General features: G+C 41.0%; 1 protein-coding gene across 3 annotated transcripts in view; it reads right to left on the bottom strand.

The window, feature by feature from the left end:
• LOC123427196 overlaps positions 1-9,477 on the bottom strand; it is a 36,537-nt gene extending 27,060 nt beyond the window's left edge. The window contains exons 1-9 of one of the 3 annotated variants that reach the window (XM_045111199.1): positions 8,425-9,477; positions 7,783-7,898; positions 6,071-6,279; positions 4,974-5,093; positions 4,769-4,897; positions 4,554-4,679; positions 4,003-4,058; positions 3,795-3,894; positions 3,565-3,682 (exon numbers count right to left, since the gene is read on the bottom strand). In XM_045111199.1, the coding sequence (XP_044967134.1) occupies positions 3,565-3,682; positions 3,795-3,894; positions 4,003-4,058; positions 4,554-4,679; positions 4,769-4,897; positions 4,974-5,093; positions 6,071-6,279; positions 7,783-7,898; positions 8,425-9,266 (1,816 nt within the window). In that variant the 5' untranslated portion in view covers positions 9,267-9,477. The remainder of the gene's footprint in view (positions 1-3,564; positions 3,683-3,794; positions 3,895-4,002; positions 4,059-4,553; positions 4,680-4,768; positions 4,898-4,973; positions 5,094-6,070; positions 6,280-7,782; positions 7,899-8,424) is intronic. The other 2 variants (XM_045111191.1, XM_045111183.1) reach the window with 2 other exon arrangements.
• Between the last annotated feature and the right edge of the window lie 9,137 nt (positions 9,478-18,614).

Below are 18,614 nucleotides of genomic sequence, written 5' to 3'. Positions count from 1 at the left end.
AATTACTGTGGAATTAAGCTGATGAGCCATACAATGAAGCTATGCGAAAGAGTCATTGAGCACCGTTTAAAAAGAACGACAAGCATGACCAAAAATCAGTTTAGTTTTATGCCTGGGAGGTCGCCCATGGAAGCCATTTTCTTCGTAGGACAACTTATGGAGAGATATAGGGAGCAAAAGAAGGACATGCATATGGTGTTCGTTGACTTGGAGAAGGCCTATGATAAGATACCACGGAATGTCATGTGGTGGGCCTTGGAGAAGCACAAAGTCCCGGCAAAGTATATTGCCCTCATAAAGGACATGTTTGTGACAAGTGTTCGAACAAGTGATGGCGACACTGATGACTTCCCGATGAAAATAGGACTGCACTAGGGGTCAGCCTTGAGCCTTATCTTTTTGCCTTGGTGATGGATGAGGTCACAAGGGATATACAAGGTAAAGGACATGTTTGTGACAAGTGTTCGAACAAGTGATGACGACACTGATGACTTCCTGATTAAAATAGGACTGCACTAGGGGTCAGCCTTGAGCCCTTATCTTTTTCCCTTGGTGATGGATGAGGTCACAAGGGATATACAAGGAGATATCCCATGGTGTATGCTCTTTGCGAATGATGTGGTGCTAGTCGATGATAGTCAGGCGGGGGTTAATAGGAAGTTAGAGCTATGGAGACAAAACCTTGGAATCGAAAGTTTTAGACTTAGTAGAACTAAAACCGAGTACATAGTGTGGTTTTAGTACTACTAGGCACGAGGAGGAGGAGGAGGTTAGTCTTGGTGGGCAGGTGGTGCCATAGAAGGACACCTTTCGATACTTGGGGTCAATGTTGTAGAAGAATGGGGACATCGATAAAGATGTGAACCACCGAATCAAAGTCGGATGGTTGAAGTGGCGCCAAGCTTCTGCCATTCTCTGTGACAAAAGAGTGCCACAAAATCTAAAAGGCAAATTCTATAGGACAGCAGTTCGACCCGCAATGTTGTATGGAGCCGAGTGCTGGCTAACTAAAAGGCGACATGTGCAGCAGTTATGTGTCGCGAAGATGCGCATGCTGAGATGGATGTGTGGCCACACAAGGACCGAGTCCGGAATGATGATATACGAGATAGAGTTGGGGTAGCACCGATTGAAGAGAAGCTTGTCCAACATCGTCTGAGTCTGTGAGATGGTTTGGGCATATTCAGCGCAGGCTTCCAGAAACTCCAGTGCATAGCGGACGGCTAAAGTGTGTTGATAATGTCAAAAGAGGTCGAGGTAGGCCGAACTTGACATGGGGGAGTCCGTAAAGAGAGATCTGAAGGACTGGAGTATCACCAAAGAACTAGACGTGGACAGGGGTGCGTGGAAGCTTGCTATCCATGTGCCAGAACCATGAGTTGGTCGTGAGATCTAATGGGTTTCACCTCTAGCCTACCCAACTTGTTTGGGACTAAAGGCTTTGTTGTTGTTGTTGTATGGGAAATCTTCTCTTGAAAAGTGGTTCTCAATAATGGGGTCTAGTAGTTACTTGTTACACAAATATGTCTTCTAAAATACATTTACGTCAAAGCGTCATGCCCCATATATTAAAACTCGATTGAGGGTATTTTCTAGAATATACCACACATTTAAGACATCTCCAACATTGAAAAGATGCTTCATGGATAGAAAAACATACAAGGAAAAAATGTGGGTGTCACTAGTCTTTGGGGAACTCATTAAGGTTTTAACAGTTTATAAGCTCTAAAACATTATGAAAATAATACTTGAACATAACGATAATGACATAAGATGATCAAACAAAGCAACTGCCAAAAGACAACTTCATGTACCCACGGTGAAAAAAAAACAATCATTGCAGCTGACCGCTACATATATGAACTCAACTATATGTTTTTTCGTCTCTGGGCACATAAAGCCCATAGTTTTTCAATCGCTCTATTAGATCATCTTACATCATAGTCATAGTGTTATTCGTTTCATGATTTTTGGAAACTTCTACACAGTTAAAAACTTAACCGAATTCTACAGTAACCATTGACAGAAAATTCTTTACATACATGTATACACACATTTATGGTAGTTCGGACATAATAATTGAGTTACTACTGTTACTACTTTCAATGCTTTTAGGTCATTATGCAATATAAAGTACCATTATATGTTTTCTATCAATGCATCTTTTCAACTGGAATAAAAAGTATATGTACTTATATACGTATTGAGGCCTTGTATTTTTGCCTCTCACCGGGGCCTCCAATATCGATATGCCAGGACCGGGCCTGATCAAAACTAACGCTAGTTCTTTAAAACGCAGAAGTATTGAGACATGGTGAACAACTAAATGTGAAGAGGACATGTAAGTATCCTATGAATTAGGTGTCCAGGGTGAAGTCAAGCATAGTATGGTAATTGGCAAGGATTACGAGTCACATTCTATATGTCGACCAGAAAATTCGTGTAGGCCAGTTCGGCGAGTCGAGCAGGCAAGGGACTAGTCGTACACTAGTCTAGACTAGTCGTGCACTTAGAGTCGTTCGGCTCAAAAGAAAATATTTTTTAGGGATTGGGAGGGGATAAGTGAACCAGCCGCTCAAGCCGCAGCCCATGGGAGGGAAGATTAGTATTTATCCACTTCCCATGCATTGAATTTGTATTTATATTGTACTGTGCAACTTCTATATACTCCCTCCGTTCCTAAATATAAGACCTTCTAGAGATTACACTATAGACTACATACGGAGCAAAACGAGTAAATCTATAATTTAAAATATGTCTATATACATCCGTATATAGTCTATAGTGTAATCTCTAAAAGGTCATATATTTAGGAACGGAGGAAGTAGTATATACTACTCCCTCCATCCGGATCCATTTCTGCGACAAGTAATTCAGGTCGGAGGTACATACTAATACTAGGTTTTAGTAATTGATTACTGCAAGGCGTGTGCTACAGTACCATGTCGACTAGTCCAACAGCAGTCTAGACTAGTCACCATTAGTCTATGAGTCTCAACCTTGGAACAACTAGTCGACTCGTAAACCTACTAATTGGTAACACCAAACACCTGAAACTTCCAACAGAGCAATTGCAAACATATAGCAGACACATGCAGTGTAACATACTCCCTCCGTTCCTAAATATAAGTCTTTTTAAGGTTTCACTAGGAGACTACATACGAGACTACATACGGTGCAAAATAAGTGAATCTACACTCTAAAATATGTGTTTATACATCCGTATGTAGTCTATTAGTGAAAACTCTAAAAAGACTTATATTTAGGAACAGAGGGAGTACATGCAAATATACTCACAGAACATGTTATTCAAGCTGTCTGCAGGGTTATAAACGTAAGGATCAATTTGTTCTTGTGATATTGTGCGATGCTGCCCTACAACATCTAGTTAGTTATGGGAATCTTTACCAGTTCTAGTAAGTTTGTTCTGTGATGAAATTCCAAAAGGATGGTTTCAGCTAACTGTGGCATCCAAAAGTAGAAAAAAGTGGTTTTCAAAAGCGGCCACAATGACAACAAAGACTTAATAGCAATTCTGGCAAACAAGAAACAGTGATGTGTTACCTAATCCTGTTGAACTAATGCTCCCATGTCGCTGTATGGTGACATTTCTTGCTCTATTGAAATTAATGACGGTTCCTTGCACAAGGCCAGACACATCAATATCTTCAACACGGCATATCTGCATGACAAAGTACGCCATGGATTACATGTTCAATTAAAAGGTATTATAAGAAATAAGAAATATGTGAAGCATCATTGCATGTGGGATGCTTAAACTTTTAAGGGTGCACCTGTAGAGTAAAAGACAAGGAAGAATTCAGATTGCAATCCTCAGGTGGATGAAAAATTTCCATAGGACAACTTTCATTTTCACAATTCAACTTTGGGGCCCTAGAGTAGCCACAAAATCTTAGTAACCATTTGATACTCTCCATTACAAACGAAAATAGCATAAGAGAAGTATTTAAAACTAGAACTGAAGGAGGTAGTAGTATTTACACATCATCACCGCTCGCGTTTATAAGTGGGCCGCGTAGAACAGCTCCAGGTCCAACCTAACACGAAATATGAATCAATTAGCACATTCCATTCTTTGAATGACTATGAAAGATCAGAAACATCTAAGCGCAAAAATGGTGTATGAAACTGAATAAGTTAAACTGAAAATTTCAAAAACCGCAAAAGGGTTTATGCAAATGTACACCGCATAAGGAGTAGAAAACAGAAGGAATACTTCAAATGTTTGTACTCTGCATTGTAAATAATTGGAGAAAATATTGAAAAGTTCAATTACGAACAAATCAAATTCAGCATCTTCATTCTTGAGTTTCAAGATAAATGAATAAGTGAATAACAGGACGAATGATACTGTGGATAGAACATGCAAACTAGTGATCAAGCTCCTAAACAACTTCACGATGCATTAAATTAAGATGACATCAATGGCAGTACCAAACCTCTCAGAAAGTTCTCCTAATAAAGGCATAAAGCACAACAAGGAAGGAAAACTTTCGGCCAATCAACAAACAAACCAAAATCACTTGATTTACCAGTATGTTGTAGAATAGTGATAAAATAAGACGTTGTGCTTCAATTGTGTCTCCATTTCCGGATAAATTCAGAACACCTTGACCATGAATTCCAAGATTAGCATTAGAATGTATCACTGATGATTCCTGACAAGCACGTGAACAAAAATATCATACAGAGGGTAAAGGCAGGTAAAGGGGGATGTACAGCTTACAATAGTAGGCCAATAACATACCCTCAAAACTATCAAATTGCTACCTTCCAGTAAAGAAGTTGCAACTCCTGAATCTCTGCCACCATCAATAACCATCCTAGAATTCCACATAAGGAGCATCTTTACGGACATTCGTAGAGCACCAAAGACCTGAAATTGTTTAGAGTGGTGAGGTGCAAATGCACCAAGTACAGGGCCAAATTTTGCTGAAAATATGGTATTCAACCTGTATTGTAGAATCACTCATAAGAAGTTCCTCAGCCAATAGTTCAAACTCTGAATATGGGTAATGTGTCAGGCCAAAAGTTAGAGTAGCCCGAGATAGAAGACTAATTTGTCCTTGTGCCTGAAAATAAGAAAGCAAACAAAAATGATTATAGGAATATTTTTTATATAGGATGGAATAAACAAGTACAGAAAGAAAACATGAATCCACTTATAGTTACAATGTCTGCCAGTTGACCTTTTCATATGGGTGCAAACAATAGGTGATAGGTAAGTCTTGGGCACTAAGTCAGCAGAAGCAAACTTTGTTTTGTCATCCTGTTTAGCAGGCACTTGTACTCTGTCACTTGAGGTGTAAACACTAGATAAAAGTTTGTGGGCTGTCAGGTTTCTTGTACAAATCGACATACCTCTGTACCGACCTACCCCTTGTACTCTCTCTCCACACACAAACACACACACACACACACACACATATTATATACATAGAGCACATAATAAACCATCTAGCCGCATACCTGATACTTGTGTATGTTAGGAAGAAAGATTTCCCACAATGGGTACTATTCTACTCCCTCCACTCGAAAATATAAGACACATTACTATATGTGTGGTCAATGTTTTAAAACTTGCCACTAATATATGTGAAAGCATATGGATTTGGCATGTAAGAATGTTATCATTATATTTGACTTGCAGAACACGTTTATGTCATATATCATTTACAAAACAAATTGTATGTGAAAATCGCGCATTGGAGGCTGGAAAGTCAAGCAACGCCTTATATTTTGAAACAGAGGGAGTACTACATTTTTCAGGCAGCTAGCTTCGCTAGTAGGGAGCTGCGACTACTTACGAGAAATGCAGCACAATAGTATACGAAGACATATTTTGTGACTTTGATGTTTCAAGAAAGCACAAGGGAAGTCACCGGAATAACAGCAATCTATGTATCTGACTAAAAAGACAAAAGAGGATTTCTGTAAAGAAAATTGTTGCGCGAGTTCGTCTCCACAAAAGTAAGAGAAAGAAATGCAGTGCTAGTAGCAAGATCATTATAATACACTGTCAATGGAGATGATATTTTAGGCCTCAGACCTGAAGACGACTCCAGCGCAGGGGCAGAGAAACTTTTGCATGATTCTTGATAAAAACATTTGTCCAGAGTGGCTCATATGGGGGGTCTAAAAAAACTGTATCAGTTTGTGTGCTCAAGTTATTGTTGCTAACAGTAATACTCTTAGGTACTTCTTCATAAAGTGTCCCAGCTGCTCCTGCATTGCCCGGACATCCTGAACTCCTCCCCCCTTAAACGTAAAATAGGTCAAACACCAACAAAAAGTATGTCAATAAGCTTGTGCAAACTGGGCCATTTCCATCTAATAACTACACAGTCAATAATACAAATATTGATAGCTAGCAGAAATTGCTGATGGAGCTTGAGCTCCATGGAGCCCGAAATTTTAAAATTTCAAAAATATTCTTTTAGGTTTCAAAAGATTCTGAAAAAAATACACACATACCTATGGTGTATACTACTTGTCTGTAAAGTTTCAAGGCGGAATAAATTTTGATGCGAGCTCTACAAAAATAAAAAATCATGTATTTCTAGCACATGTACTATTCACTATAAAAGTAGATGGGGTTTTTTACAGCTCACATCAATACGAATTTCATAATGAAATTTTACACACATCTATTATACATATATAAGTACTTGCATACTTATTTTCAGAATTTTTTGAAACTTAGAGAGTCGTTTTTGAATTTTTGAAAATCCTCACTCGATAGCTAGTCCTTTTACAATGAACACACATCTATTATACATGTATAAGTACTTGCATATTTATTTTCAGAATTTTTTGAAACTTAGAGAGTCATTTTTGAATTTTTTAAAATCCTCACTCAATAGCTAGTCCTTTTATAATGAGTGACCTTACAAAATATGAGCAATGTTAAGTTTCATGCACTAGCCAATGCAACCAAAAGTCTGAACTGGCAATCCACATATACACTTCAACAACCAAAAGGTAGGGTGCTATTATTAAATTGACCAGTTTGTTTGGTATTTAGCAAATTACAGCAGATTCCAACATAAGATACTTTGTCAAATTAGAGGGTCAAAACTCTGGACCAGCATGATAAAGTTCACTACCTAACCTAGGTCCGACCATGTAGTTTAACTTCACAATTTGCCAGTGTGAAAAAAAATGAGAATGAGAAGTCGAGTAGATCATTTTGTCATTCTCTCTCAGAATTTTTTGAAGCATATCAGGAACTGAAGCTACCCTCTTCCACGACACAAGTACCACTTTCTAATAGGTTAATCGGAAAAACTAGTGGTTCTGGTCAATAAGATTCATGATGTTTAACCCCAAGTCCAGAACCTAAATTTGAGCAGAAGAAGTTATACTCATTGAAAATTCAGGCTCAGGGGAGATCTGGGCAAACTTTGCAACCAAGTTGATTTTTTCCATTGAAAGGTTAGTTTGAAGTAGTATGCTTAGTTGCTCAGATAGAATAATAATGTAAAAAGTTCCCAAAGTAGGCCACATATTACAATAACTAAACCCTATGCAATGCCTCTCCAAACCTAAACAAAATAGCATCCATAAACCAAATCAACATTCTTTTGCACCTTGATTGACATTTAGCCCGAACAATTGTGAAGACCAGAAAACAAATTCAACTCTACCAGAAAAAAGTGTGAATAGTATGAATATGGCATGTTATAAGAAAAAATAACTCCATGCAGCCCAACAGCTAGAACAGCAATGCAACGATCCAACTGGAAGCCCGTATTGGATTACCATGAACAAAAAAATGGGTGTCATCATGCCTACTGAAAACATCAATAGAAACACGTCCTCCACCTCCCCCAGACAAACCATTGCCTCCACAGGCACTTATTTTGCCACCGCCTTGCCTGTTCGAAGAAAATATTAGATAGGGTCAACTGAATTACCAATGGCCTATAACCAACATATTTGAGTAAAATGGAATTCTACATCATCATCAATTAATTGTGTTTTTAGAAACAGACTCTAGATAAGCATGAGTTGAAATTCTTAAAAACATACTCCCTCCGTCCCAAAATAAGTGTCTTAAGCTTAATAAAATTTTGTACTAGATCTAGTCAAAATTTTAGACAGTTATTTTGGGACAGAGGGAGTAGTATATACTAATAAGTTTGAGGAATGTACATATGAAGGGCCCTGTATTTATAGCAGAGGATGATACTATGAATGTATACTATCACTCCCTCTTCATATTCTAAGCAGATCAAAACACTGTTCCTAAACTAGAGATAGTGAGATTGCATTGAGTGCAATTCACTATTGAATTAAATTCTCAATTGTTCCAAAATCAGGTGCGTATGCACACTATAAAGTGCAGATATTTATCAAAATCTTTCTAAAAAATTACACCAAAATCATTGCAAAAATACTCACATAGTTGCAGCCTTAAGATAGATGCTTCCCCCAGAGCCACCCCCACCATTGGTGCCACCATCACCGCCATTTGCAATAACTGTTCCATTCATGACAATTTCATCTGCAAACAACCACACTACTCCGCCACCCCCACCACCATAATCCTTCTCGACGCTAGTAGACCCACCTTTGCTCCCATAGCTATTCGGGGTCTTGAGCTCAGACCACGCATAGGTATCGCCACCCCACGAGTCCTCCTGCGCTTGACCCTTATTGACGTAGCAGCTTGCGCCACGGCCACCATGCCCACCACCATCTCCATATGTCCCGGTGGGTACGCCACTGGTCTTATCCGGCGGGTTGCCGGCAAGCGCAGTGGTGTCGATGACGGCGTCGGTGCCAAGAGTGATGTTGGTGGCCGCGAGAGAGACCCATCCGGCTACCACACGGGCGCCATGGCCGAAGCGGATATCACCAGACAAATTGGCGGAGACAACGCAACCTGGCCTCTGGCAGGTGACAGAGACGCCGTCGAGGAGCTGGAGGCTGCCATTTCCGCTGATGAAGACGCCGCCTCCCTCGAGCCGCACGGAAGCGGGGACTACGCAGCGCGTGTCAAGGTCGCCCTCGCCACCGAGGTCGCCGGCGCAGGTCGCCGGCGGGGCGGCCGGCGGGGGCGGCAGCGCTGGGGGAGGCGGCGGCGTGTAGTCGTGGAATGTCAGGATCGAATACGCCTCCGCTTCCTCGGCCCCCCGATCGTACACCCCGGGGCTAGGGTTACCTGATGCGACGGCGAGGAGGGCAAGGAGGAAGAGGTGGTGGAGGCGGCGACGAAGGGGAAGGGGAATGTGGTGGGCCATGGGGTGGGAAGCATCAGAGTACGAGCGCCACGGGTGGTAATAGGGGCAGGGTAGGGGTTAGGATCAAGGCCAGGGCAGCGACGGCGATCGCCGGAGATGGCGAGGTGGGCCGTCGGGGCTGGGGTTTGGTGATGGCTTGTTTGCTTTCCACTCTTCCGTTAGCGAATGGGATTCAGTGCGCACAGTGCGGCGGGAGAGAGGATAGTTGGGCCGTTGGATGTGCCTAGTGATGTGGTCGAGCTAATGGGGTCGTGGGGCAGGCATTTTTGCTTTCCGGATGTTTGAGATGTGCTTCTGTTATAATCGGTTTTTTTAGGGAGGTAAAAAATCGATTAGTTTTGAACTCTTTATGACTAAGTCATTTTTTTTACTTTCTAAAAATATTTAGGTTACTATTTTTTATATAACTAAACATAAATCAATTTTAGGCATAAAGAAATTCAACCGAAGAAAAAATCAACCGACTAAATGCATACATATCCTTGTTTGTGACATTTTTAACTGTGGTATGCTTATTACCAATAAATTAAACATTTTCTTACATAGAGTGTGTTTTTTATCTTAGTACAACATACTCGGCAAATGTTAAAGAGTTGTGATTTTGACATCTCCGTAGATCATCAACTACATGCCCAAAGCCATCGTCATGGAGGTCATGTTTCTTTTGTACACGCTTTTCATTCACGTCATGTCTTCTTTCTCTTTCGTGTTAGCATATCTTGTGAATTTTAGAGGATTTTGTCGCTCATACTTTACGGCACCTCCACGATGCATCATGTGATGGAGTAATCCCAAACAAGTTCATGTCACATGGTGAAGGATTCCCACGGGATAATGCATAACAAACTACTTACTTTGTACGTATCACCTTGCCTTTGCAAGCCATTAGGTTGAAGTAAGCTTGTGGGCAAAAATCTATAGTAGAGTGTTTAAACATGTTGCATCGTTTCTTTTGATAGAAAATTTGTATATCGCATTTGTTTCCAAAAAATAAATGTAAACTTTGATAATAAGCTTAGATCTAAAATACAAATATGTTGGTTCTTATGTTCTTTAACTATTGATTGTGTCATCTCTAACAACCAACCATATGTTTCTTCACGAGAGACTTTTACGTATTTTATATGCCTTACTCGACCACTAGTGAGGTTATCTTAGAAAGTGGGGGCTTGTTATCCTAATTCAAATTTAGATTCTTTTGTAAATATTGTTGCTATATTGATTAAATACTTGCCAAATTGGAAAATCAATCTCTTTACTAAAATAAGAGATAACTGAAACACAATGCACTGCTTGCCATTATGTGATATCTAGTTAAGCTTTCTCGCTTGTTTGATTAGGGTCTTTGTGAACACTTATATATATATATATATATATATATATATATATATATATATATATATACATACATATATATATATGTGTGTGTGTGTGTGTGTGTGTGTGTGTGTGTGTGTGTGTGTCGGTGCTAAAACCGGGGGATCTTGAGTAGGGGGTCCCAAGGTGGCGATGTGGGAACGATGTTGAATATGAGATAATAGGGACAATGTTTTACCCAGGTTCGGGCCCTCTCGAAGGGGTAAAACCATATGTCATGCTTTAACTGTAATGATTTGATGGGGTGCAAAGTACATGTTGATCTACCTTGAGATTGAAAGATTGTGTTCTAAACCCTAAAGTTGGTATTCGTGCCTCTGAAGTCTAAAACCCTCTAGTTATATACACACCGGGGTACCTAGGTTACACGTATGGTCGGTTGTCGTCTAGGGATAAACTTATCGACTGCTGAAACACTCGTTGAGGTGCACGCAAAGTCTTCGTGAGTTTCCATCTTATTCACGCCGAGGTGTTGGAAATATGCCCTGGAGGCAATGATAAATTGGTTATTATCATATTTTCCTATTCATGATAAATGTTTATTATCCATGCTAGAATTGTATTGACCGGAAACTTAGATAGATGTGTGGATACGTAAACAACATTGTGTCCCTAGTAAGACTCTACTAGACTAGTTCGTTGATCAAAGATGGTTAAGGTTCCCTAACCATTTTTATGAGTTGTCATTTGATAACGGGATCACATCATTAGGAGAATGATGTGATGGACAAGACTCAATTGTAAGCACAACATTTAATCATATCACTTAGTTTATTGCTACTGATTTCTTCATATAAAGTATTTGTTCTTAAGACCATGAGATCATACAACTCCGTGACACTAGAGGATAACCTTCTGCCCTATCAAACGTCACTTCGGAATTAGGAGTATTCATGCCATGTTTGCCTATGTTTACAATACTCTTTTATGGTTTTGATGCACTTTATATGATTTACTTAGAACTAACTTAGACTGACATTGTTTTTAGCATAATTACCATGGTGTTGTTTTTGTGCACAAAATGAAAGTTCTCAAAATCGCCCGAATTTTTTTAATATTTTTTATGAAGGAAATAAGCAGTACTGAAGCGAAGAACCACTGGAGGGGAGCTACCTATGGCCCACAAACCAACAACCCCCCCCCCCCCCGGTCACACCCTGATGGCTTGTGGGACCCACTTGGTTCCGTTTGGCGTGATTCCAACGCTAAAAATCCTATATATACCAAAAATTCCAGAAATAAAGAGAGAACTTCCGCTCCGCCGCCACAACTCTTTGTATCAACGAAAAACCATCTGAAACCTTTCTAGTGCCCTGTCGGAGAGGGTAAATCATCTTTGATGGCCATCTTCATCATCCCGGCGTAGGCCATGACAAGGAGGGAGTAGCTCACCCTCGGGGCTGAGGGTATGTACCGGTAGCTATGTGTTCAATCTCTCTCTCTCTATCTATCTATCTATCTATCTCTCTTCTCTCTCTCTCTCTCTCTCTCTCGTGTTCTTGAGATGGCACGATCTTGATGTATCACGTGCCTTGCTAATCTAGTTGGATCATATGATGTTATTCCCTTGCTACCTAGTTGTGATCATATAATGGTTTGTCTTGGTTGCCCACATGAATGTTGAGATGACTATGATGTAGTATGATAGGATGGTATGCTCCTTTGAATGATTCAAGTGGCTTGACTTGGCGCATGTTCACGCATGTAGTTGAAACAAAATCAACATAGCCTCTATGATGTTCATGTTCATGGTGATTTATGTCCTACTCATGCTTGCACTCAATATTAGTTAATCTCAATGCATTTTGATGACTGTTGTCGCTCTCTAGTTGGTCGCTTCCCAGTCTTTTGCTAGCCTTCACTTGTACTAAGCGGGAATACTGCTTGTGCATACACTTCCATAAACCCAAAGTTGTTCCATATGAGTCCACCATACCTACCTATGTGCGGTATCTACCTGCCGTTCTAAGTAAATTTGCATGTGCCACTCTCTAAACCTTCAAGAAATAATCTGTTTTGCGTGCCCGAACCGCCCATGTGGTGACAGGGGGCTATTGGTATCTTCCATGCTAGGCGTGTTATCCTCGATATGTGTTTATTCACTATCATTCACGAGAAAGGGGTCGGTAATTGGAATTCCCAGTTCCATGCTCAAATCGAAAAGATAATTGCAAACAAAACTCCCCCAGGATTGATGTTGGTATGGACGGTACCGAGGATTCGGCTAGACGTGGAATGTGATTGATTGGTGGTGGGGTGGGTCAAAACTTTACTTTTCTGTTTGGGAACCGCCTATAGCATGTGTAGCGTCGAAGATGTTGAGAACTCTTAGTCATTGCATTGACAATGAAAGCATGCCACCCAAAATTATTATCTCTGTTTTCAAAGCTTGAGCTCTGGCACCTCTGCAAATCAATGCTTCCCTCTGCGAAGGGCCTGTCTATTTATGTTCCTCTTGAGTCATCCTCCTCTTACAAAAGCACCAATTAGAGAGCACCTCTGTCATTTTTATGCTTTGCTTTTAACTGTGTTGAGTATGACTGTGACTGGATCTTCATTGCCTTGAATTACAATGTTTAGTCAGCCCTTGGTATGTGAAGGTGCTCTGCATTTATGTTCTGCGGTCTCAGAAAGAGCTAGCGAGATACAATCTATTCGTACTGCTTCATGTTGTTTTGATTGAAGTGTTGACACTTGAGGCTTATTATTATTTGCTCTCTAGTTGATTATGCCATTGATATGAGTTTACCGTGAGACCTAGATGTCATTTGCTTATATGGTTTGCTTGTGATCTTGCTAAAATTCTGGTTATGAGTTAGAGATAGTTGCAACAACAAGATCAAACAGACTTCGTCAAAGTTTTTCTTTTGTCTCTTTCAGTTTGTCAACTGAATTGCTTGAGGAGAAGCAAGGCTTTAAGCTTGGGGGAGTTGATACGTCTCCGTCGTATCTACTTTTCTGAACTCTTTGCCCTTGCTTTGGACTCTAATTTACATGATTTTAATGGAACTAACCCGGACTGACGCTGTTTTCAGCAGAATTGTCATGGTGTTGTTTTTGTGCGGAAATAAAAGTTCTCGGAATGTCCTGAAAATTTACGGAGAATTTTTCTGAAATTAATGAAAAATACCTGCGCAAAGATCCACCGGAGGAGGTGTGCTAGTGGGCCACAACCCCCTCGGCCGCAGCCACCCCCCTGGTCGCATCGTGAGGGCTTGTGGGGCCCACGTGGCACCACCGCCTCCAAACTCAGCTCTATATCTTTCGTCTCGCCCGGAAAAAAATAGGGAGAAGGATTCATCGTGTTTTACGATATGGAGGCGCCGCCACCCCCTGTTCTTCATCTAGAGGGCAGATCTGGAGTCCGTTTTGGGCTCCGGAGAGGGGAAATCGTCGCTATCGTCATCATCAACCTTCCTCCATCGCCAATTCCATGATGCTCTTCACCGTTCGTGAGTAATCTCATCGTAGGCTTGCTGGATGGTGATGAGTTGGATGAGATCTATCATGTAATCAAGTTAGTTTTGACGGGGATTGATCCCTAGTATCCACTATGTTCTGAGATTGATGTTGCTACTACTTTGCCATGCTTAATGCTTGTCACTAGGGCCCGAGTGCCATGATTTCAGATCTGAACCTATTATGTTGTCGCCAATATATGTGTGTTTTAGATCCCATCTTGCAAGTTGTAGTAACCTACTATGTGTTATGACCCGGCAACCCCGGAGTGACAATAGCCGAAACCACTCCCGGAGATGACCATAGTATGAGGAGTTCATGTATTCACCAAGTGTTAATGCGTTGGTCCGGTTCTTTATTAAAAGGAGAACCTTAATATCCTGTAGTTTCTATTAGGACCCCGCTGCCACGGGAGGGATGGACAATAGATGTCATGCAAGTTCTTTTTCCTAAGCACGTATGACTACATACGGAATACATGCCTACATTAGATTGACGAACGGGAGCTAGTTACATATCTCTCCGTGTTATAGCTGCTACATGATGAATCACATCCGTCATACTCATCCATCACCGATCCACTACCTACGAGTATTTTACTACTGGTCCTTGCTACGTTACTTTGTCGCTACTACTGTTGCTACTATTGTTACTCTGTTGCTACTGTTACTACTGGTGCTACTGTTACTACTGCTGCTACTACTGCTGTCACTGCTGTTGTTCCTTGCTACTGTTGTCACTACTGCTGTTACTTTGCTGTTACTTGTTGTAACACTTTTATGAGCCGTTGCCAGGGAAGAATAGTTCCCCGTCCACGTGCTATTTACTGGCGCCATTGATACAACAGTTAGGAATAGTGTGCCATCAACAGATCTTTTTCTGACATCGTTGCTATCATACTACTTTGCTACTGATACTTTGCTTGCAGACACTAATCTTTTAGATGTGGTTGAATCCGATAAACTCAGCTGCTAATACTTGAGAATATTCTTTCGCTTCCCCTTGTGTCGAATCAATAAATTTGGGTTGAATACTCCACCCTCGAAAACTGTTGCGATCCCCTACACTTGTGGGTTATAAATTATCTCTCTTCGTAATGATATCAGGAATTTTAAGCAACTAGATCATGAACATGTTGCACAATCTTGGGTGAGAATGAAATTGATGATTAGAAATTGTCCCGCTCATGGCTTGAGTCTTTGGATGATTATACAAATCTTCTATGATGGTTTGAATTTTGCTTCTAGAAATATCTTGGATTCCGTCTCTGGTGGAACTTTCATGGAAATCACACTAGGAGAAGCCACAAAACTCCTAGATAACATCATGACAAACTATTCTCAATGGCACACTGAAAGGTCACCTACTAGTAAAAAAGTGCATGCTATAGAAGAAATTAACTCTTTGAGTGCTAAGATGGATGAGTTAATGAAGTTATTTGCTAGTAAAGGTGCTCCTCTAGATCCAAATGATATGCCTTTGTCTTCTTGATTGAGAATAACAATGAAAGCTTGGATGTTAATTTTGTTGGTAGGAATAATTTTGGCAACAACAATTCTTATAGAGGTAACTTTAATCCTAGGAATAAGATGTTGGTACACACATCGGATGTGGTAGTGTGGAAGCACTTTGATGCATTACATCCGGATAAAGCGGCAGATCCAAGGCATCCCCGAGTCTGCGTTGGCCCGGATGTGTTCAATCCCTTTGGTATGACGGCAACCCAATACACTAGTTAGCCTATATTTTTCATTCCACTCAATCTCCCCCGGACAGATTATGCAAAGAAAGAACATATTCTTGACGTTGATAATTCTAGGGCTCAACTACCCGAGGAAGAATTTGAATGTTTACATGCATCCACTTAAGGATGAATTGCAAGAAGCTTCGATAACGGGATCAAGACATACGACACCGTTAGAAAACAAAACTTCAAAATGCATGTCTGGTACATGTACTCGATGCATGACTTGCTGACGTATGCGCTATTCGCTGGCTGGTGTGTGCATGGAAGGCTATTGTGCCCCACATGCAAGGCAGCTCTTCAGTTTCATTGGCTGCACGCGGGTCGGAAGTATTCTTGCTTTGACTTGCATAGACAGTTCCTGGATCCTCGCCATCAGTTCAGAAAAGACAAGATGATCTTTATCAAAGGTAAAGTTGTCAAAAACACGGCACCACCTGCGTTGACAGGCCAACAGATCCTAGATCAGTTAAACACTTTCGAGCCTGATCCAGAGCGTCGAGGGTATTTCAAGGGGTATAATTCGGAACACGCCTCGACTCACAAGACATGCATGTGGGATATGCCTTACTTTAAAGACCTCCTTCTTCCACACAACATTGACATGATGCACATTGAAAAGAATATTAGATAGGCCATTTTTGGTACATTCTTCGGCACAAAGGGAAAGTCAAAGGATAATCGTAAGGCTAGAGTCGATCAGAAGAATCTGTGTGATAGACCATTACAAAACATGTGACAATCAAAAGGAAAGCAGAATTGGTCGAAGCCAAATGCCTCATTCAATTTAAAAAGGGGAGCTATGAGGGAAATTATCTTGTGGGTCAAAATGTAGTTGATATTCACTGATGGGTACGCAGTGAATCTAAAGAGAGGGGCGAGTCTTGAAAAAATAAAAATATTTGGTCTCAAGAGTCATTATTGGCACATATGGCTTGAGCGGGTAATGCCGATGATATCGTGTGGCTTTATTCCTGAGGATAAATGGCTAGTACTGGCAGAGCTGACCTATTTCTTCTGTGTTCTATGTACGAAACAACTATCGCCTGGCGTGGTAGATGACATGGAGGAGTTCGCGCCGGAGTTGCTCTGCGAGTTAGAGAATATCATTCCACCGGGCTTCCTTAATCCAATGCAACATTTGATTTTACCTCTCTCGACCGAGGCAAGATTGGGTGGGCCCGTGGAAAATCATTGGTGCTTTTCAACTGAGAGGTTGCAGAAGACGCTTCAAGCAAAATCTAAAAGTAAACGTAGAACTGAAGCATCGATGGTTGAGGCATTCATTACTGAGGAGTTGGCAAACTTCATGACAGCACTCTACGAAGACAGAAATCATCATTTGCATAATCCGAAGCCTCAGTACAATTATGGCGACCCTAAAAAATGTGGATCCAACCTCAGCCTATTCAAAGAGAAGCTCGCACCAGCCGGTGCTTCGAAACCAATAACGTTGGATGTCGAAGAATGGCGGACCATTTCGTTGTATATCTTCAGCAACCTAACAGAAGTGTGGTTGTACATCGAGTAAGTTCTCGGTACATTTTTCTGCAACTTCTAATTCCTTTGAAGTGCTATTATTACCGGATATTTGATACAGTCGATACGCCGCCAAATTCTCGGATGGAGCAGTGATCCAAAAGGATTCTGTTGAAGAGTATGAGCTTCTGGAAAAGCATGGATGTGGCTATCCTGGTTTCATCTCTTGGTTCAGACAAATGGTAATTATTAATAATGTGCATCATTTCATTCATTGGTCTAATTTGCGGCTAATGCAACAATCCTTTCATATTAAAAGTGTAGGCTTGTTCAGAGTCTAGGGTGTGGGGACCCCGAATTACGAGTCGAGACCACCGAATGAACATGTACAGTGATCCCAGAGATCAATGCTCACTGAACACATAGATACTGAATAACAAGAGTCTTACGTCCATGAATAACGTTTGAGACAGATAATGACCATTATGGTCAAGTATTACATAGATAGGGCCATGAAGGCCAATCACACCAACACAACTAATAGCAGAAATCTTGGTAGTAAACGTGAACCCGTGCCATGAGCCTTAACCAATAGGCATTCTGACTGGGAAGCGTCCTAGTTCGTGTGTCCACCTCCAACGATGAATACTTCTCCATATTCTGATTCCTCCATGTCTGCTCAATAAAATAACCAGTGGCAAGCCAATGAGTACTTTGAATGTACTCGCAAACAACCCATGTTGCGGATTATGTACTTGAGTGCAATATGAAGTGTAATCCAGCCTTTGCGCAAAGCAGGTTTTTATTGATGCATAAACATGGTCAAGTGTTTAGATGGTCATGCATCACTAGGTAAATAGTAAGCATAAGAACATGTTACACATATTGACATAAATGTTCCGAGGGCTTAACACCTCATGTTCACCCTTCATGCCAAGTCACGAGACTTGATCCAGGTATCCACTTTCTCATGTAACACCTTTATACACACGCACACTTGGTTTATGCGGAAACCACCAGACGTAGTTTAAGCAGCACCACCCAACTGTCCTTGACCATGGACACGACTATTCGAATAGTTTTACACTCTGCAGAGGTTGCACGCTGTACCCACGAGATCCGGGAAACTTCTTTGTCATCCATGACTCGCGGTATATAACATACCCGAGGTAAGTACGTGATCAATGCCTTTCCCCTAACGACACTAGACAAAGAGTCCACTAGATTGGTACCCATCCCACATGATGTACATCTTACAAGCACCAACTCTAGACCGTATCATCCATGCA

The sequence above is a fragment of the Hordeum vulgare genome, chromosome 1H, assembly GCF_904849725.1.
Source record: "Hordeum vulgare subsp. vulgare chromosome 1H, MorexV3_pseudomolecules_assembly, whole genome shotgun sequence".
Lineage (NCBI taxonomy): Eukaryota > Viridiplantae > Streptophyta > Magnoliopsida > Poales > Poaceae > Hordeum > Hordeum vulgare.
This window is presented reverse-complemented; position numbering and strand designations above follow the sequence as displayed.